The following is a 22,504-nucleotide window of genomic DNA, read 5'->3' as shown; positions in this document are numbered from 1 at the left end:
ATAAAGTCTTCTTAATTTCCCTCTGAACAGTACGAAAAAATATATTAAGCCATATCTGAATAATTATTGTTTTTATCGAGAAATATTTCGAATAACATTTATTTAGAATACGTTTTGAAGTAATTTTTGTTATTACAAAGTTCCGATATCTCCACCAGGTGGCGCTGTTTAGAATAAAATTGATATTTTTGAGTTTATCTCCATAAATATGGGTTTTGTTAAAAAAAGTTTCAAATAAAATTGGTTTAGAATTAAATCGGCAACAACTTTTGTTTGAAAATTTTTTTAATATTTTTCGTAGGTAACGGTGTATACTCGCATAAAGTCTTCGTAATTTCCCTCTGAATAGTACGAAAAAGTATATTAAGCCATATCGAAATAATTATTGTTTTTATCTAAAAATGTTTCGAATAATGTTTATTTAGAATACGATTTGAAATATTTTTTTTTATTACAAAGATTCGATATTTCCACCAGGTGGCGCTTTAGCATAAAAATTGATATTTTTGAGGTTATCTCAATAAATATTGGTTTTATTAAAAAAAGTTTCAAATAAAATTAGTTTAGAATTAAATCAGCAACAACTTTTATTTGAAACATTTTTTAATATTTTTGCTAGGGGGCGTTGTATATTCTTATAAAGTCTTCTTCATTCCCTCTGAACAGTACGAAAAATTATATACAGGGTGTCATATAAAAAACGCTCCAAGCTGTAACTCTGTCATTTACATTCCAATTTTCATGAGCGATGTATCAAAAGAAATGGTTTGATGAATACTATGATTCATGCTACAAATAAACTTTTTCCTACTTTGCTATGTTTTAGCATCATTACCTTATCATAATAATTTTTGAGGTTATCTCAATAAATATTAGTTTTATTAAAAAAAGTTTCAAATAAAATTAGTTTAGAATTAAAACAGCAACAATTTTTATTTGAAAAATTTTTCAATATTTTTAATTTTTTTTTAATTTCCCTCTGAATAGTACGGTTTATTATTTATTAATTAATCATTTTAATTCCAGGTTATTGTTTACCCGATCCATACAACGCCCCGCGATTACGCGAAGTGATCGAAAAATTCATGGCAAGCCTCCGCGACCCCTCCCTCCCACTTCTCGAACTCCAAGAAGTAATCGCCTCAATTTCCGGCAGGATTCCCCCGGCTGTTGAAAAGAAAATTCGGCGCCTAATGTCACTGTACGAACGCAACATAACCTCCGTTCTCGCCCAATTCCCCAGCCAACAAATCGCCAGCGTCATCGATAGCCACGCGGCAAGCATGTCCCGAAGAACCGAACGAGACGGCTTCTTCCTCGCCACCGAAGGAATCGTCCAATTAGTCCAAAGATACCGCAACGGAATTCGGGGCCGCATGAAAGCGGCGGTTCACGATCTATTTAAGCAGTATTACAACGCGGAGAGCCAATTTCAACACGGCCATTACGATAAGTGCGTTTCAACGTTGCGGGAGAAGCACAAAGACGACATGGTTTATGTTACAGCGACCATTTTTTCCCACGGACAAGTTGCAAAGAAAAACATGTTAATCACCATGTTGATAGATCATTTATGGGCGAACGAACCCGGATTAACGGATGAGTTAGCAGCGAGTTTGAACGAGTTAACTTCGCTAAATCGAAGCGAGCATTCGCGAGTTGCATTAAGGGCAAGGCAAGTTTTAATCGCAGCGCATCAACCTGCTTATGAGTTGAGACATAACCAAATGGAGAGCATTTTTTTGTCTGCCGTTGATATGTACGGGCATGAATTTCACCCGGAGAATTTACAAAAATTAATCGTTTCTGAGACTTCAATTTTTGATATTTTACACGATTTTTTTTACCACACTAATCGCGCTGTGTGTAACGCTGCTTTGGAGGTTTACGTAAGGCGTGCTTATACGAGTTATGAAATAACTTGTTTGCAACATTTAGAGTTAAGCGGGGAAGTCCCTTTGGTTCATTTCCAATTTTTATTACCCCCGAGTCACCCGAATCGCTTGGTTCGATTCGACACCTACAAAGATAAAGACGACGAAAACAACGCCCCCTACGTCGATAGTTACCAAAGAACCGGATGTATGGCCGCTTTTGATAATTTCCAACAATTCGAGCAATACGCTGATGAGATTTTCGATTTAATCGAGGATTTCGCAAGTCCCGCTTCGATTTCTGCGAAAGATTTGAATGCTTTAGTCGATGGATCAGAATCGAGGACGAATTCGACTTCGATTAATGTTAGTCTTAGTGTGGAAGGTTCGAGGACGATCGTTGAAGATAAAAAGGTGTTGGAGCCGATTCATATCTTACACATTGGGATTAAAGATAAAGGTGATGCCGATGACGCGGCTATGAGTAAAATTTTTGGCTCGTTTTGCGCGCGGCATAAAGATGAATTAATTTCGCGTTGTATCAGAAGGATCACATTCGCCGCGTTGAAACGGAAACAATTCCCGAAATTCTTTACGTACCGATCTAGGGATTCGTTCAAAGAAGACACGATTTATAGACATTTAGAACCCGCTTGTGCGTTCCAATTAGAACTCAACCGGATGCGAAGTTACAATCTTGAAGCGTTACCAACGAGTAATCAAAAGATGCATCTTTATCTTGGTAAAGCTAAGCCGGTTGCGGCTGGGTCTGAGGTGACGGATTATCGGTTCTTTATCCGATCGATTATTAGGCATTCTGATTTGATTACGAAGGAGGCTTCGTTTGAGTATCTTCAAAACGAGGGGGAGCGGGTTCTTTTGGAAGCGATGGATGAGTTGGAGGTGGCGTTTTCGCACCCTCATTCGAGGAGGACCGATTGTAATCATATCTTTTTGAATTTTATTCCGACGGTGATTATGGATGCGGCGAAGATTGAGGAGGCTGTGACTAGTATGGTGAAACGGTATGGGCCGAGGTTGTGGAAGTTGAGGGTTTTGCAAGCTGAGTTGAAGATGACTATCAGATCTGTTCCGAATTCTTCAACGACGGTTGTTAGGTTGTGCATCGCGAATGATAGTGGATATTATTTGGATATTAATATGTACACGGAAGTTGTTGATCCGGATACGGGAGTGGTAAGTAATTTTTTTTGTTATAATTGTCAATGAAAATCCTTACAATCAATGAAAATTGTCAGGAAATGTCTAGAAACCTCTTGTAATCATTTCTGCAAACCTTCTACAATGTTTAGAAACTTCCTGAAATGTCTGGAAACCTTTTGAAGTTTCCAGAAATCTTTTGAAATCACTTCTGAAAATTTCTGTAAACCTTCTAAAAAATCTGAAAACTTTCTAAACCTTTTGTATATATTTCTGGAAACCTGAAATATCTAGAAACTTTCTGTAATTATATCTGGTAACTTACTGAAAATCATAATGTAAATGACAGAGTTACAGCTTAGGGCATTTTTTATCTAACACCCTGTATATAATATAAAATTGTCAGGAAATATCTAGAAACTTCTTATAATCATTTCTGTAAATCTTCTAAAATGTTTAGAAACTTCCTGAAATGTCTAGAAACCTTCTGAAGTTCCCAGAAATCTTTTGAAATCACTTCTGAAAATTTCTGTAAACCTTCTAAAAAGTCTGAAAGCTTTCTAAACCTTTTGTATATATTTCTGGAAACCTGAAATATCTAGAAACTTTCTGTAATTATATCTGGTAACTTACTGAAAATCATAATGTAAATGACAGAGTTACAGCTTAGGGCATTTTTTATCTAACACCCTGTATATAATATAAAATTGTCAGGAAATATCTAGAAACCTCTTATAATCATTTCTGTAAATCTTCTAAAATGTTTAGAAACTTCCTGAAATGTCTAGAAACCTTCTGAAGTTTCCAGACATCTTTTGAAATCACTTCTGATAATTTCTGTAAACCTTCTAAAAAGTCTGAAAGCTTTCTAAACCTTTTGTATATATTTCTGGAAACCTGAAATGTCTAGAAACCTTCTGTAATTATATCTGGTAACTTACTGAAAATCATAATGTAAATGACAGAGTTTCAGCTTACGGCGTTTTTTATCTGACACCCTGTATATAATATAAAATTGTCAGGAAATATCTAGAAACCTCTTATAATCATTTCTGTAAACCTTCTAAAATGTTTAGAAACTTCCTGAAATGTCTGGAAAACTTCTAAAGATTCCAGAAATCTTCTGAATTCACTTCTAGAAATTTCTGTAAACCTTCTAAAAAGTCTGAAAACTTTCTGAAATTTCTAGGAACCGTCTGAAATGACTAGAAAACCTTTTGCAATTATTTCTGGAAACTTGAAATGTCTAGAAACCTTCTGTAATTATATCTGGTAACTTTCTGAAATTTCTGAAAATTATAATTTAACTGAAAGAGTTACAGCTTAGGGCGTTTTTTATCTGACACCCTGTATATAATATAAAATTGTCAGGAAATATCTAGAAACCTCTTATAATCATTTCTGTAAACCTTCTAAAATGTTTAGAAACTTCCTGAAATGTCTGGAAAACTTGTAAAGATTCCAGAAATCTTCTGAATTCACTTCTAGAAATTTCTGTAAACCTTCTAAAAAGTCTGAAAACTTTCTGAAATTTCTATAAACCGTCTAAAATGACTAGAAAACCTTTTGCAATTATTTCTGGAAACCTGAAATGTCTAGAAACCTTCTGTAATTATATCTGGTAACTTTCTGAAATTTCTGAAAATCATAATTTAACTGACAGAGTTACAGCTTAGGGCGTTTTTTATCTGACACCCTGTATATAATATAAAATTGTCAGGAAATATCTAGAAACCTCTTATAATCATTTCTGTAAACCTTCTAAAATGTTTAGAAACTTCCTGAAATGTCTGGAAAACTTCTAGAGTTTCCAGAAATCTTCTGAATTCACTTCTGGAAATTTCTGTAAACCTTCTAAAAAGTCTGAAAACTTTCTGAAATTTCGAGGAACCGTCTGAAATGACTAGAAAACCTTTTGCAATTATTTCTGGAAACCTGAAATGTCTAGAAACCTTCTGTAATTATATCTGGTAACTTTCTGAAATTTCTGAAAATCATAATTTAACTGACAGAGTTACAGCTTAGGGCGTTTTTTATCTAACACCCCCTGTATATAATATAAAATTGTCAGGAAATATCTAGAAACCTCTTATAATCATTTCTGTAAACCTTCTAAAATGTTTAGAAACTTCCTGAAATGTCTGGAAAACTTTTAAAGATTCCAGAAATCTTCTGAATTCACTTCTAGAAATTTCTGTAAACCTTCTAGAAAGTCTGAAAACTTTCTGAAATTTCTAGGAACCGTCTGAAATGACTAGAAAACCTTTTGCAATTATTTCTGGAAACCTGAAATGTCTAGAAACCTTCTGTAATTATATCTGGTAACTTTCTGAAATTTCTGAAAATCATAATTTAACTGACAGAGTTACAGCTTACGGCGTTTTTTATCTGACACCCTGTATATAATATAAAATTGTCAGGAAATATCTAGAAACCTCTTATAATCATTTCTGTAAACGTTCTAAAATGTTTAGAAACTTCCTGAAATGTCTGGAAAACTTCTAAAGATTCCAGAAATATTCTGAATTCACTTCTAGAAATTTCTGTAACCTTCTAAAAAGTCTGAAAACTTTCTGAAATTTCTAGAAATCGTCTGAAATGACTAGAAAACCTTTTGCAATTATTTCTGGAAACCTGAAATGTCTAGAAACCTTCTGTAATTATATCTGGTAACTTTCTGAAATTTCTGAAAATCATAATATAAATGACAGAGTTACAGCTTACGGCGTTTTTTATCTGACACCCTGTATATAATATAAAATTGTCAGGAAATATCTAGAAACCTCTTATTATCATTTCTGTAAACCTTCTAAAATGTTTAGAAACTTCCTGAAATGTCTGGAAAACTTTTAAAGATTCCAGAAATCTTCTGAATTCACTTCTAGAAGTTTCTGTAAACCTTCTAAAAAGTCTGAAAACTTTCTGAAATTTCTAGGAACCGTCTAAAATGACTAGGAAACCTTTTGCAATTATTTCTAGAAACCTGAAATGTCTAGAAACCTTCTGTAATTACATCTGGTAACTTTCTGAAATTTCTGAAAATCATAATTTAACTGACAGAGTTACAGCTTACGGCGTTTTTTATCTGACACCCTGTATATAATATAAAATTGTTAGGAAATATCTAGAAACCTCTTATAATCATTTCTGTAAACCTTCTAAAATGTTTAGAAACTTCCTGAAATGTCTGGAAAACTTTTAAAGATTCCAGAAATCTTCTGAATTCACTTCTAGAAATTTCTGTAAACCTTCTAAAAAGTCTGAAAACTTTCTGAAATTTCTAGGAACCGTCTAAAATGACTAGGAAACCTTTTGCAATTATTTCTGGAAACCTGAAATGTCTAGAAACCTTCTGTAATTATATCTGGTAACTTTCTGAAATTTCTGAAAATCATAATATAAATGACAGAGTTACAGCTTACGGCGTTTTTTATCTGACACCCTGTATATAATATAAAATTGTCAGGAAATATCTAGAAACCTCTTATTATCATTTCTGTAAACCTTCTAAAATGTTTAGAAACTTCCTGAAATGTCTGGAAAACTTTTAAAGATTCCAGAAATCTTCTGAATTCACTTCTAGAAGTTTCTGTAAACCTTCTAAAAAGTCTGAAAACTTTCTGAAATTTCTAGGAACCGTCTAAAATGACTAGGAAACCTTTTGCAATTATTTCTAGAAACCTGAAATGTCTAAAAACCTTCTGTAATTACATCTGGTAACTTTCTGAAATTTCTGAAAATCATAATTTAACTGACAGAGTTACAGCTTACGGCGTTTTTTATCTGACACCCTGTATATAATATAAAATTGTTAGGAAATATCTAGAAACCTCTTATAATCATTTCTGTAAACCTTCTAAAATGTTTAGAAACTTCCTGAAATGTCTGGAAAACTTTTAAAGATTCCAGAAATCTTCTGAATTCACTTCTAGAAATTTCTGTAAACCTTCTAAAAAGTCTGAAAACTTTCTGAAATTTCTAGGAACCGTCTAAAATGACTAGGAAACCTTTTGCAATTATTTCTAGAAACCTGAAATGTCTAAAAACCTTCTGTAATTACATCTGGTAACTTTCTGAAATTTCTGAAAATCATAATTTAACTGACAGAGTTACAGCTTACGGCGTTTTTTATCTGACACCCTGTATATAATATAAAATTGTTAGGAAATATCTAGAAACCTCTTATAATCATTTCTGTAAACCTTCTAAAATGTTTAGAAACTTCCTGAAATGTCTGGAAAACTTTTAAAGATTCCAGAAATCTTCTGAATTCACTTCTAGAAATTTCTGTAAACCTTCTAAAAAGTCTGAAAACTTTCTGAAATTTCTAGGAACCGTCTAAAATGACTAGGAAACCTTTTGCAATTATTTCTGGAAACCTGAAATGTCTAGAAACCTTCTGTAATTACATCTGGTAACTTTCTGAAATTTCTGAAAATCATAATTTAACTGACAGAGTTACAGCTTATGGCGTTTTTTATCTGACACCCTGTATATAATATAAAATTGTCAGGAAATATCTAGAAACCTCTTATAATCATTTCTGTAAACGTTCTAAAATGTTTAGAAACTTCCTGAAATGTCTGGAAAACTTCTAAAGATTCCAGAAATATTCTGAATTCACTTCTAGAAATTTCTGTAAACCTTCTAAAAAGTCTGAAAACTTTCTGAAATTTCTAGGAACCTTCTGAAATGACTAGAAAACCTTTTGCAATTATTTCTGGAAACCTGAAATGTCTAGAAACCTTCTGTAATTATATCTGGTAACTTTCTGAAATTTCTGAAAATCATAATTTAACTGACAGAGTTACAGCTTACGGCGTTTTTTATCTGACACCCTGTATATAATATAAAATTGTCAGGAAATATCTAGAAACCTCTTATAATCATTTCTGTAAACCTTCTAAAATGTTTAGAAACTTCCTGAAATGTCTGGAAAACTTCTAAAGATTCCAGAAATCTTCTGAATTCACTTCTAGAAATTTCTGTAAACCTTCTAAAAAGTCTGAAAACTTTCTGAAATTTCTAGGAACCTTCTGAAATGACTAGAAAACCTTTTGCAATTATTTCTGGAAACCTGAAATGTCTAGAAACCTTCTGTAATTATATCTGGTAACTTTCTGAAATTTCTGAAAATCATAATTTAACTGACAGAGTTACAGCTTACGGCGTTTTTTATCTGACACCCTGTATATAATATAAAATTGTCAGGAAATATCTAGAAACATCTTATAATCATTTCTGTAAACCTTCTAAAATGTTTAGAAACTTCCTGAAATGTCTGGAAAACTTCTAAAGATTCCAGAAATATTCTGAATTCACTTCTAGAAATTTCTGTAAACCTTCTAAAAAGTCTGAAAACTTTCTGAAATTTCTAGGAACCTTCTGAAATGACTAGAAAACCTTTTGCAATTATTTCTGGAAACCTGAAATGTCTAGAAACCTTCTGTAATTATATCTGGTAACTTTCTGAAATTTCTGAAAATCATAATTTAACTGACAGAGTTACAGCTTACGGCGTTTTTTATCTGACACCCTGTATATAATATAAAATTGTCAGGAAATATCTAGAAACATCTTATAATCATTTCTGTAAACCTTCTAAAATGTTTAGAAACTTCCTGAAATGTCTGGAAAACTTCTAAAGATTCCAGAAATATTCTGAATTCACTTCTAGAAATTTCTGTAAACCTTCTAAAAAGTCTGAAAACTTTCTGAAATTTCTAGGAACCTTCTGAAATGACTAGAAAACCTTTTGCAATTATTTCTGGAAACCTGAAATGTCTAGAAACCTTCTGTAATTATATCTGGTAACTTTCTGAAATTTCTGAAAATCATAATTTAACTGACAGAGTTACAGCTTACGGCGTTTTTTATCTGACACCCTGTATATAATATAAAATTGTCAGGAAATATCTAGAAACCTCTTATAATCATTTCTGTAAACCTTCTAAAATGTTTAGAAACTTCCTGAAATGTCTGGAAAACTTCTAAAGATTCCAGAAATCTTCTGAATTCACTTCTAGAAATTTCTGTAAACCTTCTAAAAAGTCTGAAAACTTTCTGAAATTTCTAGGAACCTTCTGAAATGACTAGAAAACCTTTTGCAATTATTTCTGGAAACCTGAAATGTCTAGAAACCTTCTGTAATTATATCTGGTAACTTTCTGAAATTTCTGAAAATCATAATTTAACTGACAGAGTTACAGCTTACGGCGTTTTTTATCTGACACCCTGTATATAATATAAAATTGTCAGGAAATATCTAGAAACATCTTATAATCATTTCTGTAAACCTTCTAAAATGTTTAGAAACTTCCTGAAATGTCTGGAAAACTTCTAAAGATTCCAGAAATCTTCTGAATTCACTTCTAGAAATTTCTGTAAATCTTCTAAAAAGTCTGAAAACTTTCTGAAATTTCTAGGAACCGTCTGAAATAACTAGAAAACCTTTTGCAATTATTTCTGGAAACCTGAAATGTCTAGAAACCTTCTGTAATTTTATCTGGTAACTTTCTGAAATTTCTGAAAATCATAATATAAATGACAGAATTACAGCTTACGGCATTTTTTATCAGACACCCTGTATATAATATAAAATTGTCAGGAAATATCTAGAAACCTCTTATAATCGTTTCCGTAAACCTTCTAAAATGTTTAGAAAATTCCTGAAATGTCTGGAAAACTTCTAAAGATTCCAAAAATCTTCTGAATTCACTTCTAGAAATTTCTGTAAACCTTCTAAAAAGTCTGAAAACTTTCTGAAATTTCTAGGAACCGTCTGAAATAACTAGAAAACCTTTTGCAATTATTTCTGGAAACCTGAAATGTCTAGAAACCTTCTGTAATTATATCTGGTAACTTTCTGAAATTTCTGAAAATCATAATTTAACTGACAGAGTTACAGCTTACGGCGTTTTTTATCTGACACCCTGTATATAATATAAAATTGTCAGGAAATATCTAGAAACCTCTTATAATCATTTCTGGAAACCTTCTAAAATGTTTAAATCTAAATGTCTGGAAAACTTCTAAAGATTCCAGAAATCTTCTGAATTCACTTCTAGAAATTTCTGTAAATCTTCTAAAAAGTCTGAAAACTTTCTGAAATTTCTATAAACCGTCTGAAATGACTAGAAAACCTTTTGCAATTATTTCTGGAAACCTGAAATGTCTATAAACCTTCTCTAGTTATATCTGGTAACTTTCTGAAATTTCTGAAAATCATAATTTAACTGACAGAGTTACAGCTTACGGCGTTTTTTATCTGACACCCTGTATATAATATAAAATTGTCAGGAAATATCTAGAAACCTCTTATAATCATTTCTGGAAACCTTCTAAAATGTTTAAATCTAAATGTCTGGAAAACTTCTAAAGATTCCAGAAATCTTCTGAATTCACTTCTAGAAATTTCTGTAAATCTTCTAAAAAGTCTGAAAACTTTCTGAAATTTCTATAAACCGTCTGAAATGACTAGAAAACCTTTTGCAATTATTTCTGGAAACCTGAAATGTCTATAAACCTTCTCTAGTTATATCTGGTAACTTTCTGAAATTTCTGAAAATCATAATTTAACTGAAAGAGTTACAGCTTACGGCGTTTTTTATCTGACACCCTGTATATAATATAAAATTGTCAGGAAATATCTAGAAACCTCTTATAATCGTTTCCGTAAACCTTCTAAAATGCTTAGAAAATTCCTGAAATGTCTGGAAAACTTCTAAAGATTCCAAAAATCTTCTGAATTCACTTCTAGAAATTTCTGTAAACCTTCTAAAAAGTCTGAAAACTTTCTGAAATTTCTAGGAACCGTCTGAAATAACTAGAAAACCTTTTGCAATTATTTCTGGAAACCTGAAATGTCTAGAAACCTTCTGTAATTATATCTGGTAACTTTCTGAAATTTCTGAAAATCATAATTTAACTGACAGAGTTACAGCTTACGGCGTTTTTTATCTGACACCCTGTATATAATATAAAATTGTCAGGAAATATCTAGAAACCTCTTATAATCATTTCTGTAAACCTTCTAAAATGTTTAGAAACTTCCTGAAATGTCTGGAAAACTTCTAAAGATTCCAGAAATCTTCTGAATTCACTTCTAGAAATTTCTGTAAACCTTCTAAAAAGTCTGAAAACTTTTTGAAATTTCTAGGAACCTTCTGAAATGACTAGAAAACCTTTTGCAATTATTTCTGGAAACCTGAAATGTCTAGAAACCTTCTGTAATTATATCTGGTAACTTTCTGAAATTTCTGAAAATCATAATATAAATGACAGAGTTACAGCTTATTGCATTTTTTATCTGACACCCTGTATATAATATAAAATTGTTAGGAAATATCTAGAAACCTCTTATAATCATTTCTGTAAACCTTCTAAAATGTTTAGAAACTTCCTGAAATGCCTGGAAAACTTCTAAAGATTCCAGAAATCTTCTGAATTCACTTCTAGAAATTTCTGTAAACCTTCTAAAAAGTCTGAAAACTTTCTGAAATTTCTAGGAACCGTCTGAAATGACTAGAAAACCTTTTGCAATTATTTCTGGAAACCTGAAATGTCTAGAAACCTTCTGTAGTTATATCTGGTAACTTTCTGAAATTTCTGAAAATCATAATTTAACTGACAGAGTTACAGCTTACGGCGTTTTTTATCTGACACCCTGTATATAATATAAAATTGTCAGGAAATATCTAGAAACCTCTTATAATCGTTTCCGTAAACCTTCTAAAATGTTTAGAAACTTCCTGAAATGTCTGGAAAACTTCTAAAGATTCCAGAAATCTTCTGAATTCACTTCTAGAAATTTCTGTAAACCTTCTAAAAAGTCTGAAAACTTTCTGAAATTTCTAGGAACCTTCTGAAATGACTAGAAAACCTTTTACAATTATTTCTGGAAACCTGAAATGTCTAGAAACCTTCTGTAATTATATCTGGTAACTTTCTGAAATTTCTGGAAAATAGTGAAAATCAAGTTGACTTCTCAAACCCATAAAAACCGTAAGAATTTCTTGGAAATTCTGGAATACTTGGAAATGTTGCTAAAATTTTTAAAATCTTAGATCCATCTCTAATACAATCCGAAATCTTTTAACACTTCTTGAAAATCTTTCACACATACTTGACAATTCTTTAAATATTCATGGTGGAATATTCAAGCTTGGAAATTAATTAGAAAACTTTTGAAACTCTTGAAAAATAGTCCAAAGACTTTGAAAAACCAGATCTGTTCTAAATTAACTCCTGAAATCCTTAAAAACCTTAAGAAGTTCTTAGAAATCCTTGATTATTAGCATAAATATGCAATACATTTTCTACATATACTTCTAAACATTACGGAAATGTTTAGAAACCTAGGTTTTCCTGAAATTTCTGGAAAATAGTTCAAAATCTTTACAAATCCAGATGAATTCCTAGTAAATTCCTGAAATCCTTAGAAACCGTGAGAAGTCCTTGGAAATTGTTGAATGTTGGCATAAATTTTGTACATATTCTTGAAAATATTGCAAAAATCTTTAGAAACCTAGGTTACCTTTATAAATCTTAAGAAGTTCTTAGAAATCCTTGATTATTAGGATAAATTTGCTGTAAATTTTATAAATATACTTCAATATGTTGCGGAAATTCTTAAAAACTTTCAAATTGTCTAAATTTTTATGTAAAGCTTGGAAATTTGTTAGAAAGTTTCTGAAATTTCTAGAAAATTGTCCAAAATTTTTATAAATTCAGATGCATTCCAAGTAAATGTTTGAAATCCTTAAAAACCTTAAGAAATTCCTATAAATCTTTGATTATTGCCATAAATTTGCAATAAACTTTCTAAATATACTTGAAAATATTGCGGAAATCCTTGAAAACTTTCAAATTCTCCAAATTTTCATGGAAAACTAGAAAATTTATTAAATTTATTATTAAATTTAAAGACTTTTTGAAATTTTTGGAAAATAGTTCAAATAATCTTTGCAAATCCAGATGAATACCTAGAAACCGTAAGAAGTCCTTGGAAATTCTTAAATATTGGCATAAATTTGCAATAAATTTTCTAAATATACTTGGAAATATTGTGGAAATCCTTAAGAACCTAGATCCATCTTCAATAAATTCCAAAAACCTTTTCACACTTCTTGAAAATCTTCCAACACTTGTAAACAACTAAAAAATCCTGAAAGTACTGAAAAATTGTTCAATGTCTTTGATCATCCAGATGCGTTGTAGATAAACTCCTGAAATCCTTAAAAACCATAAGAAGTTCTTAGAAATCCTTGATTATTAGCATAAACCTCCTATAAATTTTCTAAATATACGAAAATGTTGCGAAAATTCTTAAAAACTTTCAGATTGTTCAAATTTTCATGGAAAGCTTGGAAATTTGTTAGAAACTTTTTGAAATTTCTGGAAAATAGTCCAAAATCTTTGTAAATTCAGATGCATTTCAAGTAAATTTCTGAAATCTTTAGAAACTGTAAGAAGTGCTGAGAAATTCTTGACTATTGACATAAATTTACAATATATTTTCTACCTATACTTGGAAATATTGCGGAAATCTTTAAAAACCTAGATCCATCTCTAATAAATTCCTAATAACCTTCTGAAATGTCTGCAAAATAGTAAAAATCAAGATGCATTCCAAGTTAACTTCTCAAACCCTTAGAAACCGTAAGAAGTTCTTGGAAATTCTTGAATATCGGTATAAATTTCCAATCTATTTTCTATATATACTTGGAAATGTTGCGGAAATTCTTAAAATCTTAGATCCATCTCCAATACATCTTAGAAACCCTTTAACACTTCTTGATAATCTTCCAACAATGCTGGAAATTTTTTTAAATGTTCATGGAAAACTTGGAAATTGATTAGAAAACTTGTGAAGAATAGTCCAAAATCTTTGAAAATCCAGATGCGTTCTAAATAAACTCTTGAAATCGTTAAAAACCGTAAGTTCTTAGAAATCCTTGATTATTGGCATAAATCTGCTATACATTTTCTAAATGTACTTGAAAATACTGCAGTAATCCTTCAAACCTTTCAAATTCTCCAAATTTTTATGGATAACTGGAAAAATTATTAGAAACCATCTGAAATTTCCGGAAAATAGTAAAAATGAAGATACATTCCAAGTTAACTTCTCAAGCCGTAAGGGGTTCTTGGAAATTATTGAATATCGGTATAAATTTCCAATCTATTTTCTATATACACTTGGAAATGTTGCAAAAATTCTTAAAATCTGAGATCCATCTCCAATACTTTCCAGAAACCTTTCAAATCTTCCAACATACTTGAAAGTTCTTTAAATGTTCATGGAAAGCTTGGAAATTAAATAGAAAACTTGTGAAAGATAGTCCAAAATCTTTGAAAATCCAGATGCGTTCTAAATAAACTCCTGAAATCGTTATAAACCGTAAGTTCTTAGAAATCCTTGATTTTTGGCATAAATCTGCTATACATTTTCTGAATATATATGAAAATACTGCGCACATCCTGCAAACTTTCAAATTTTCACGGAAAGCTGAAAAATTTATTAGAAACCTTTTGAAATTTCCGGAAAATAGTAAAAATGAAGATGCATTCCAAGTTAACTTCTCAACCCGTAAGGGGTTCTTGGAAATTATTGAATATCGGTATAAATGTCCAATCTATTTTCTATATACACTTGGAAATGTTGCAAAAATTCTTAAAATCTTAGATCGATCTCTAATACTTTCCAGAAACCTTTTAACAGTTCTTGAAAATGTTCCAACATACTTGAAAATTCTTTAAATGTTCATGGAAAGCTTCGAAATTTATTAAAAACTTTCTGAAATTTCTGAAAAATAATCCAAAGAAATTCAGGAACCTTGAAAATTAATTAGAAAACTTCTGAAAAATAGTCCAATGTCTTTGTAAATCCAGATGCGTTCTAAATTAACTCCTGAAATCCTTAAAAACCTTAAGAAGTTCTTAGAAATCCTTGATTATTGACATAAGTCTGCAATAAATTTTCTAATTATACTTGGAATATACTTGGTATTGCGGAAATCCTTAAGAACCTAGATCCATCTCCAATAAATTTCAGAAACCTTTTCACACTCCTTGAAAAATCTTCCAATACTCTTGAAAATTTTTTTAATGTTCATGCAAAGCTTGGAAATTAATTACGACACTTCTGAAAAATTGTTCAAAGTCTGATCATCCAGATGCGTTCTAGATAAACTCCTGAAATCCTTAAAACTTTAAGAAGTTCTTGGAAATCCTTGATTATTAGCATAAATCTGCTATAATTTTTCTAAATATACTTGAAAATGTTGCGGAAATTCTTAAAAACTTTCAAATTGTTCAAATATTCATGGAAAGCTTGGAAATTTGTTAGAAATTTTTTGAAATTTCTGGAAAATACTCCAAAATCTTTGTAAATTCAGATGCATTTCAAATAAATTTCTGAAATCTTTAGAAACTGTAAGAAGTCCTTAGAAATCTGTGAATTTTGGCACAAATTTGCAATACATTTTCTCCATATACTTGGAAATATTGCGGAAATCTTTAGAAACCCAGATCCATCTCCAATAAATTCCAGAAAACTGCACACACTTCTTGGAAATCTTCTAACACTCTTGAAATTTTTTTTAATATTCATGCAAGGCTTGGAAATTAATTAGAACACCTCAAAAACTTCTGAAAAATTGTCCAATGTCTTTGAAAATCCAGATGCGTTCTAAATAAATCCTGAAATCCTTAAAAACCTTTAGGAAGTTCTTAGAAATACTTGATTATAGGCATAAATCTGCAATAAATTTTTTAAATATACTTGAAAATATTGCAGAAATCCTCAAAAACTTTCAAATCTTCCAAAGTGTTATGAAAAGCTTGGAAATTTATTGGAAATTCTCTCAAATTTCTAGATAATAATCCAAAATCTTTGTAAATCCAGATGCATTTCAAGTAAGTTCCTGAAATCCTTAAAAGCCGTAAGAAGTCCTTGGATATCCTTGCATATTGGCATAAATTTTGCAATAAATTGGCTTGGAAATATTGCGAAAATCTTTAGAAACCTAGATCCATCTCCAATAATTTACAGAAACCTTTTCACACTTCTTGGAAATCTTCCAACACTCTTGAAAATTTGTTTAATGTTTATGCAAAACTTAGAAATTAATTAGTATACTTGAAAATATTGTGGAAATCCTTAAAAACTTTACAATTTTCCAAACTTTCATGGAAAGCTGGGAAATTAATTAGATAAGTTCTGAAAAATTGTCCAAAGTCTTTGAAAATCCAGATTTTTTTTTCATCTTTGTCCTGTATTCCATCTCCTGCTAATGGGTAATATTGTCTTTTATTATAGCTGCACTGCCTCCTCTGGAGTCATTGTCAGAATGTGTCAGGATGATATATTTTATATCTTTTAAATCTGGCGTATAACTCACTTGTGGTCCAAAATCTTTGTAAATCCAGATGCATCCAGGTAAATTCCTGAAATCTTTAGAAACAGTAAAAAGTCTTTAGAAATCCTTGAATATTGGCATAAATTTGCAATAAATTATCTATATATACTAGGAAATATTGCGGAAATCTTTAAAAACATAGATCCATCTCCAATAAATTCCAGAAACCTTTTAACACTTTTTGGAAATCTTCCAACATACTTGAAAATTCTTCTAATTTTCATGAGAAGCTTAGAAATTTATTAAAAAACTTCTGATATTTCTGGAAAATGATCCAAAATCTTTGTAAATCCAGATGCATTCCAAGTCAATTCCTGAAATCTTTAGAAATCGTAAGAAGTCCTTGGAAATCCTTGAATATTAGCATAAATTTGCAATAAATTATCTATATATACTAGGAAATATTGCGGAAATCTTTAAAAACATAGATCCATCTCCAATAAATTCCAGAAACCTTTTAACACTTTTTGGAAATCTTCCAACATACTTGAAAATTCGTCTAATTTTCATGAGAAGCTTAGAACTTTATTAAAAAAGTTTTGAAATTTTTGAAAAATGGTCCAAAATCTTTCTAAATCCAGATGCATTCCAAGTAAATTTCTGAAATCTTTAGAAATATTAAGAAGTCCTTGGTAATCCTTGAATATTAGCATAAATTTGCAATAAATTTTCTACATATACTATAATCTTTCTAAATTTAAATTCATTTCCAATCAATACCGGTGATCAATTCTTTAGGTACCCCTTGGAAAATCCTGTAAAATTCTTTAAAATTATTTCAGGCAAAAGCAGGTGTTCTTATTTAACTGCATTTAGCATTGATTTACAATTTAGTTATAATATTTTTTTGCCATCTCTTATCTATGCATTGAAATCCATTAATTACTACTGAAGGACACTGATAACAACGATAATATTTATTTTTATTTTGTATCTATGTTCGCGTTTTAGCTCAGCGTTCAATTTCATCTAAATGTTTCTGCAGATTTGCTTATACTTCTCTTGGATCTAATTTTGTTGTATCACCGTTTGTGACGCTACTACTGCAAGTAGAGATAGGTTTATTGTAAATGTTTTATTAAAAAAAAAGTTAAAATACTGATCGACGAGGATGGGATTCGAACCCACGCGGGCAGAGCCCATTGGATTAGCAGTCCAACGCCTTAACCACTCGGCCACCTCGTCTGTGTGTGTGAATTTCAAACATATACTAATAATTTTACGGCTACATATATTGATCAGGATCACATATATGTGATGTAATTCAATCAATAAATAAATTGAACTCTGAAATCTCTAAGTAACCCAACTCTAAAACTAATAATACTTATTATCTCAATTAACATCATCATCAATCAAATCCGTTAGCAAGCGAAGTTAGCCAATAATCATTCCAGACATTTGACGTACTCTGTATAAAGAACGATTTTGCCTCAAATCGTCGAGGTCGCTAGTGGGCAAGGCGCTAGTTTGTTGAGACGTTAACACGAAATCATCAACTTTGGAAGTTTCTAACACCTCGCCTGTAAGCAACCTCGGCGGTTTGAGGGTAAATGTTTTCTTTTAGGAAACTTTGTATCTATACTAAGATATATAACGAACGATTTCGGATCAATTCGCCGAGGTTGTTTGCGGGCGAGGCTCTAGTTTTGAGATATCAACCCGAAATCGTCAGTTTTGGATTTCTTGTCCACATTTCGATGCTCACCATTGGTATATCGGATATTATACGAGATAGAGCAACTGTTAAATGGGGAATTATTGAAAAGCTTTTTTTAGGGATTATTTAATTAATCAAAAATCCAATATGGCCGCCATAAGAAAAACAAAAGACGGGGCTAATAACTTGGAACAAACGAATATCGATAGTTTCTGTTCAGACCAAAAAGCTTGTCTTAAAGAAGTGTCTTAACAATGTAAAAGTTTAAAAGCAGTTGCATTAAGCGTTATCGACTTATTAGAAAAAATTAAAATCAGCAAATTTCAGTTTTTTCAAAACATTTCCAAAACGAAGAAAGTCAAGATGAATTTGAAATATGATTTGTTGCAAGCATTGAATTCTGCGAAACATTCCCCATTTAAATGTTGCTCTATCTCTTATAATATCCGATATAGCAATGGTGAGCATCGAAATCTGGACACACTGTATGTATACAGGGTGTCACACAAAAAGCGCCCCAAGCTGTAACTCTGTTCGATTTTTATGAGCCAGGTATCAAATGAAACGTTATGATGAATACTATGTTTCATGCTACAAATAAATTTTTTCCAATGCTATCTTCAATTTCAAGCGATTATCAACTTTTGATTTTCAAAACGCTCGGTATATACTTTTTTTCGTCATTCATTAAACTCACTTGTGTTATAACGTAGTGTTCCATGGAAAACAATAAAAAATAACTTATAACTGTCAGTGACAGTTATAACAACTTATAACTTATAACGTTATAAATAACACACTTATAACTGACATATTTTATTTTGTGTTATAATTTTTTTTTCTCTGCTAAAATTACATTCAAAATGGATGTACTGTACATCAATGAATTCAGAAAAAAAATCTATCCAATAACGTGAAGAAAAATATATAGAGCAATTTGAAAATCAGGGGAGTTATTTTTAATGTTTAATGTAGGTATAAAATTTCGCCAAGAAATTTTTTCTGTCTGAAGACGCCCCGCTAAATCCGAAACTTTCTAGTTCTGGGGTTGTTTATAGTTTTAATTGTTATTCGTGCTAGATTGTAGTATATTTTTATTGAACTAATACTAAACTTAGAATGGTCCGTTTCCAGAGTGTTACCTTTAATAATTTGAAAAAGCAATAAATTCATCAAATTTCTAAATTTTCGGATTTTTCTCGATATTGACGTATCTAAGAGCTGAAGTGCAAGAAAGCAGTATTGTTAAGAATAACATTTGCTCTAACTTTTGTTCTAACAGCTTTTTTGTAACATGCTCCAATTTCCAAGTCTTACCCTTAATATCTTAAAAAGCAACAAATTCATCAAATTTCTATATTTTCGGTTTTTTTTCGATATTGACCTATCTAAGAGCAAAAGTGCAAGAGAGCAATATTGTTAGAAATAGAATTTGCTCCAACTTTTGTTGTAACAGCTTTTTTGTAACATGCTCCAATTCCCGAGTGTTACCTTTAATATCTTAAAATGCAACAAATTCATCAGATTTCTATGTTTTTGGATTTTTCTCAGTATTGATCTATCTAAGAGCAAAAGTGCAAGAGAGCAATATTGTTAGAAATAGAATTTGCTCCAACTTTTGTTCTAACAGCTTTTTTGCAACATGCTCCAATTCCCGAGTGTTACCTTTAATATCTTAAAATGCAACAAATTCATCAGATTTCTATATTTTTGGATTTTTCTCAGTATTGATCTATCTAAGAGCAAAAGTGCAAGAGAGCAATATTGTTAGAAATAGAATTTGCTCCAACTTTTGTTCTAACAGCTTTTTTGCAACATGCTCCAATTCCCGAGTGTTACCTTTAATATCTTAAAATGCAACAAATTCATCAAATTTCTATATTTTTGAATTTTTCTCGGTATTGACCTATCTGAGAGCAAAAGTGCAAGAGAGCAATATTGTTCAAAATAAAATTTGCAATAACTTCTGTTCTAAAAGTTTTTTTATAGCATGCTCCGATTTCAAAGTGTTACCATTAATTACTTAAAACAACGAAATTCATAAAATTTTCATATTTTCTTATTTTTCTCTATATCTGTGCATCTTAGAGCAAAAGTGCTAGAGAGCAATATTGTTAGAAATAGAATTTGCTACAACTTCTGTTTTAAAAGTTTTTTTATAGCATGTTCCGATTTCGGAGTGTTACCATTACTTACTTAAAACAACGAAATTCATAAAATTTTCATATTTTCGTATTTTTTTCATATTGACGCATCTAAGAGCAAAAGTGCAAGAGAGCAATATTGTTAAGAATAAAATTTGCTATAACTTTTGTTCTAAAAGTTTTTTTATAGCATGCTCCGATTTCAAAGTGTTACCATTACTTACTTAAAACAACGAAATTCATAAAATTTTCATATTTTCTTATTTTTCTCGATATCTGTGCATCTTAGAGCAAAAGTGCTAAAGAGCAATATTGTTAAGAATAAATTTTGCTACAACTTCTGTTCTAAAAGTTTTTTATAGCATGCTCCGATTTCAAAGTGTTACCATTGCGTACTTAAAACAACGAAATTCATAAAGTTTTCATATTTTCCTATTTTTCTCGATATCTGTGCATCTTAGAACAAAAGTGCTAGAGAGCAATATTGTTAAGAATAAAATTTCCTATAACTTTTGTTCTAAAAGTTTTTTTATAGCATGCTCCGATTTCAAAGTGTTACCATTACCTACTTAAAACAACGATTTTCATAAAATTTTCATATTTTTTTATTTTTCTCGATATCTGTGCAACTTAAAGCAAAAATGCAAGAGAGCAATATTGTTAAGAATCAAATTTGCTTCAACTTCTGTTCTAAAAGTTTTTTTATAGCATGCTCCGATATCGGAGTGTTACCATTACCTACTTAAAACAATGAAATTTATCAAATTTTCATATTTTTCTCGATATCTATGCATCTTAGAACAAAAGTGCTAGAGTGCAATATTGTTAACAATAAAATTTGCTACAATTTCTGTTCTAAAAGCTTTTTTATAGCATGCTCCGATTTCAGAGTGTTACCATTACCTACTTAAAACAACGAAATTCATAAAGTTTTCATATTTTCTTATTTTTCTCGATATCTGTGCATCTTAGAACAAAAGTGCTAGAGAGCAATATTGTTAAGAATAAAATTTCCTATAACTTTTGTTCTAAAAGTTTTTTTATAGCATGCTCCGATTTCAAAGTGTTACCATTACCTACTTAAAACAACGATTTTCATAAAATTTTCATAATTTCTTATTTTTCTCGATATCTGTGCAACTTAGAGCAAAAATGCAAGAGAGCAATATTGTTAAGAATAAAATTTGCTTCAACTTCTGTTCTAAAAGTTTTTTTATAGCATGCTCCGATATCGGAGTGTTACCATTACCTACTTACTTAAAACAATGAAATTTATCAAATTTTCATATTTTTCTCGATATCTATGCATCTTAGAACAAAAGTGCTAGAGTGCAATATTGTTAACAATAAAATTTGCTACAATTTCTGTTCTAAAAGTTTTTTTTAGCATGCTCCGATTTCAGAGGGTTACCATTACCTACTTAAAACAACGAAATTCGTAAAATTTCCATATTTTCTTATTTTTCTCGATATCTGTGCATCTTAGAGCAAAAGTGCTAGAGAGCAATATTGTTAAGAATAAATTTTGCTACAACTTTTGTTCTAGAAGTTTTTTTATAGCATGCTCCGATTTCAAAGTGTTACCATTACCTACTTAAAACAACGATTTTCATAAAATTTTCATATTTTTTTATTTTTCTCGATATCTGTGCATCTTAGAGCAAAAGTGCTAGAAAGCAATATTGTTAAGAATAAAATTTGTTACAACTTTTGTTATAATAGTTTTTTTATAGCATGCTCCGATTTCGGAGTGTTACCATTACCTACTTAAAACAACGATTTTCATAAAATTTTCATATTTTCTTATTTTTCTCGATATCTGTGCATCTTAGAGCAAAAGTGCTACAGAGCAATATTGTTAAGAATAAAATTTGCTATAACTTTTGTTCTAAAAGTTTTTTTATAGCATGCTCCGATTTCAAAGTGTTACCATTACCTACTTAAAACAACGAAATTCATAAAATTTTCATATTTTCTTATTTTTCTCGATATCTGTGCATCTTAGAACAAAAGTGCTAGAGAGCAATATTGTTAAGAATAAAATTTGCTATAACTTTTGTTCTAGAAGTTTTTTTATAGCATGCTCCGATTTCAAAGTGTTACCATTACCTACTTAAAACAACGAAATTCATAAAATTTTCATATTTTCTTATTTTTCTCGATATCTGTGCATCTTAGAGCAAAAATGTAAGAGAGGAATATTGTTAAAAATAAAATTTGCTACAACTTTTGTTCTAAAAGTTT

General features: G+C 30.6%; 1 protein-coding gene and 1 non-coding gene across 8 annotated transcripts in view; one reads left to right on the top strand and one right to left on the bottom strand.

The window, feature by feature from the left end:
• LOC111421005 (acetyl-CoA carboxylase) overlaps nucleotides 1-22,504 on the top strand; it is a 76,825-nt gene that overhangs the window by 43,030 nt on the left and 11,291 nt on the right. For all 7 annotated transcript variants that reach the window (XM_071200982.1, XM_071200984.1, XM_071200985.1 and 4 more), the window contains one exon: nucleotides 1,027-3,071. In XM_071200982.1, the coding sequence (XP_071057083.1) occupies nucleotides 1,027-3,071 (2,045 nt within the window). The remainder of the gene's footprint in view (nucleotides 1-1,026; nucleotides 3,072-22,504) is intronic.
• Nucleotides 17,560-17,641, bottom strand: TRNAS-GCU (transfer RNA serine (anticodon GCU)). Its single transcript has one exon. It is a non-coding gene; the product is annotated as a tRNA-Ser (tRNA).

Source organism: Onthophagus taurus, unplaced genomic scaffold, assembly GCF_036711975.1.
Source record: "Onthophagus taurus isolate NC unplaced genomic scaffold, IU_Otau_3.0 ScKx7SY_15, whole genome shotgun sequence".
Taxonomy (NCBI): domain Eukaryota; kingdom Metazoa; phylum Arthropoda; class Insecta; order Coleoptera; family Scarabaeidae; genus Onthophagus; species Onthophagus taurus.
This window is presented reverse-complemented; position numbering and strand designations above follow the sequence as displayed.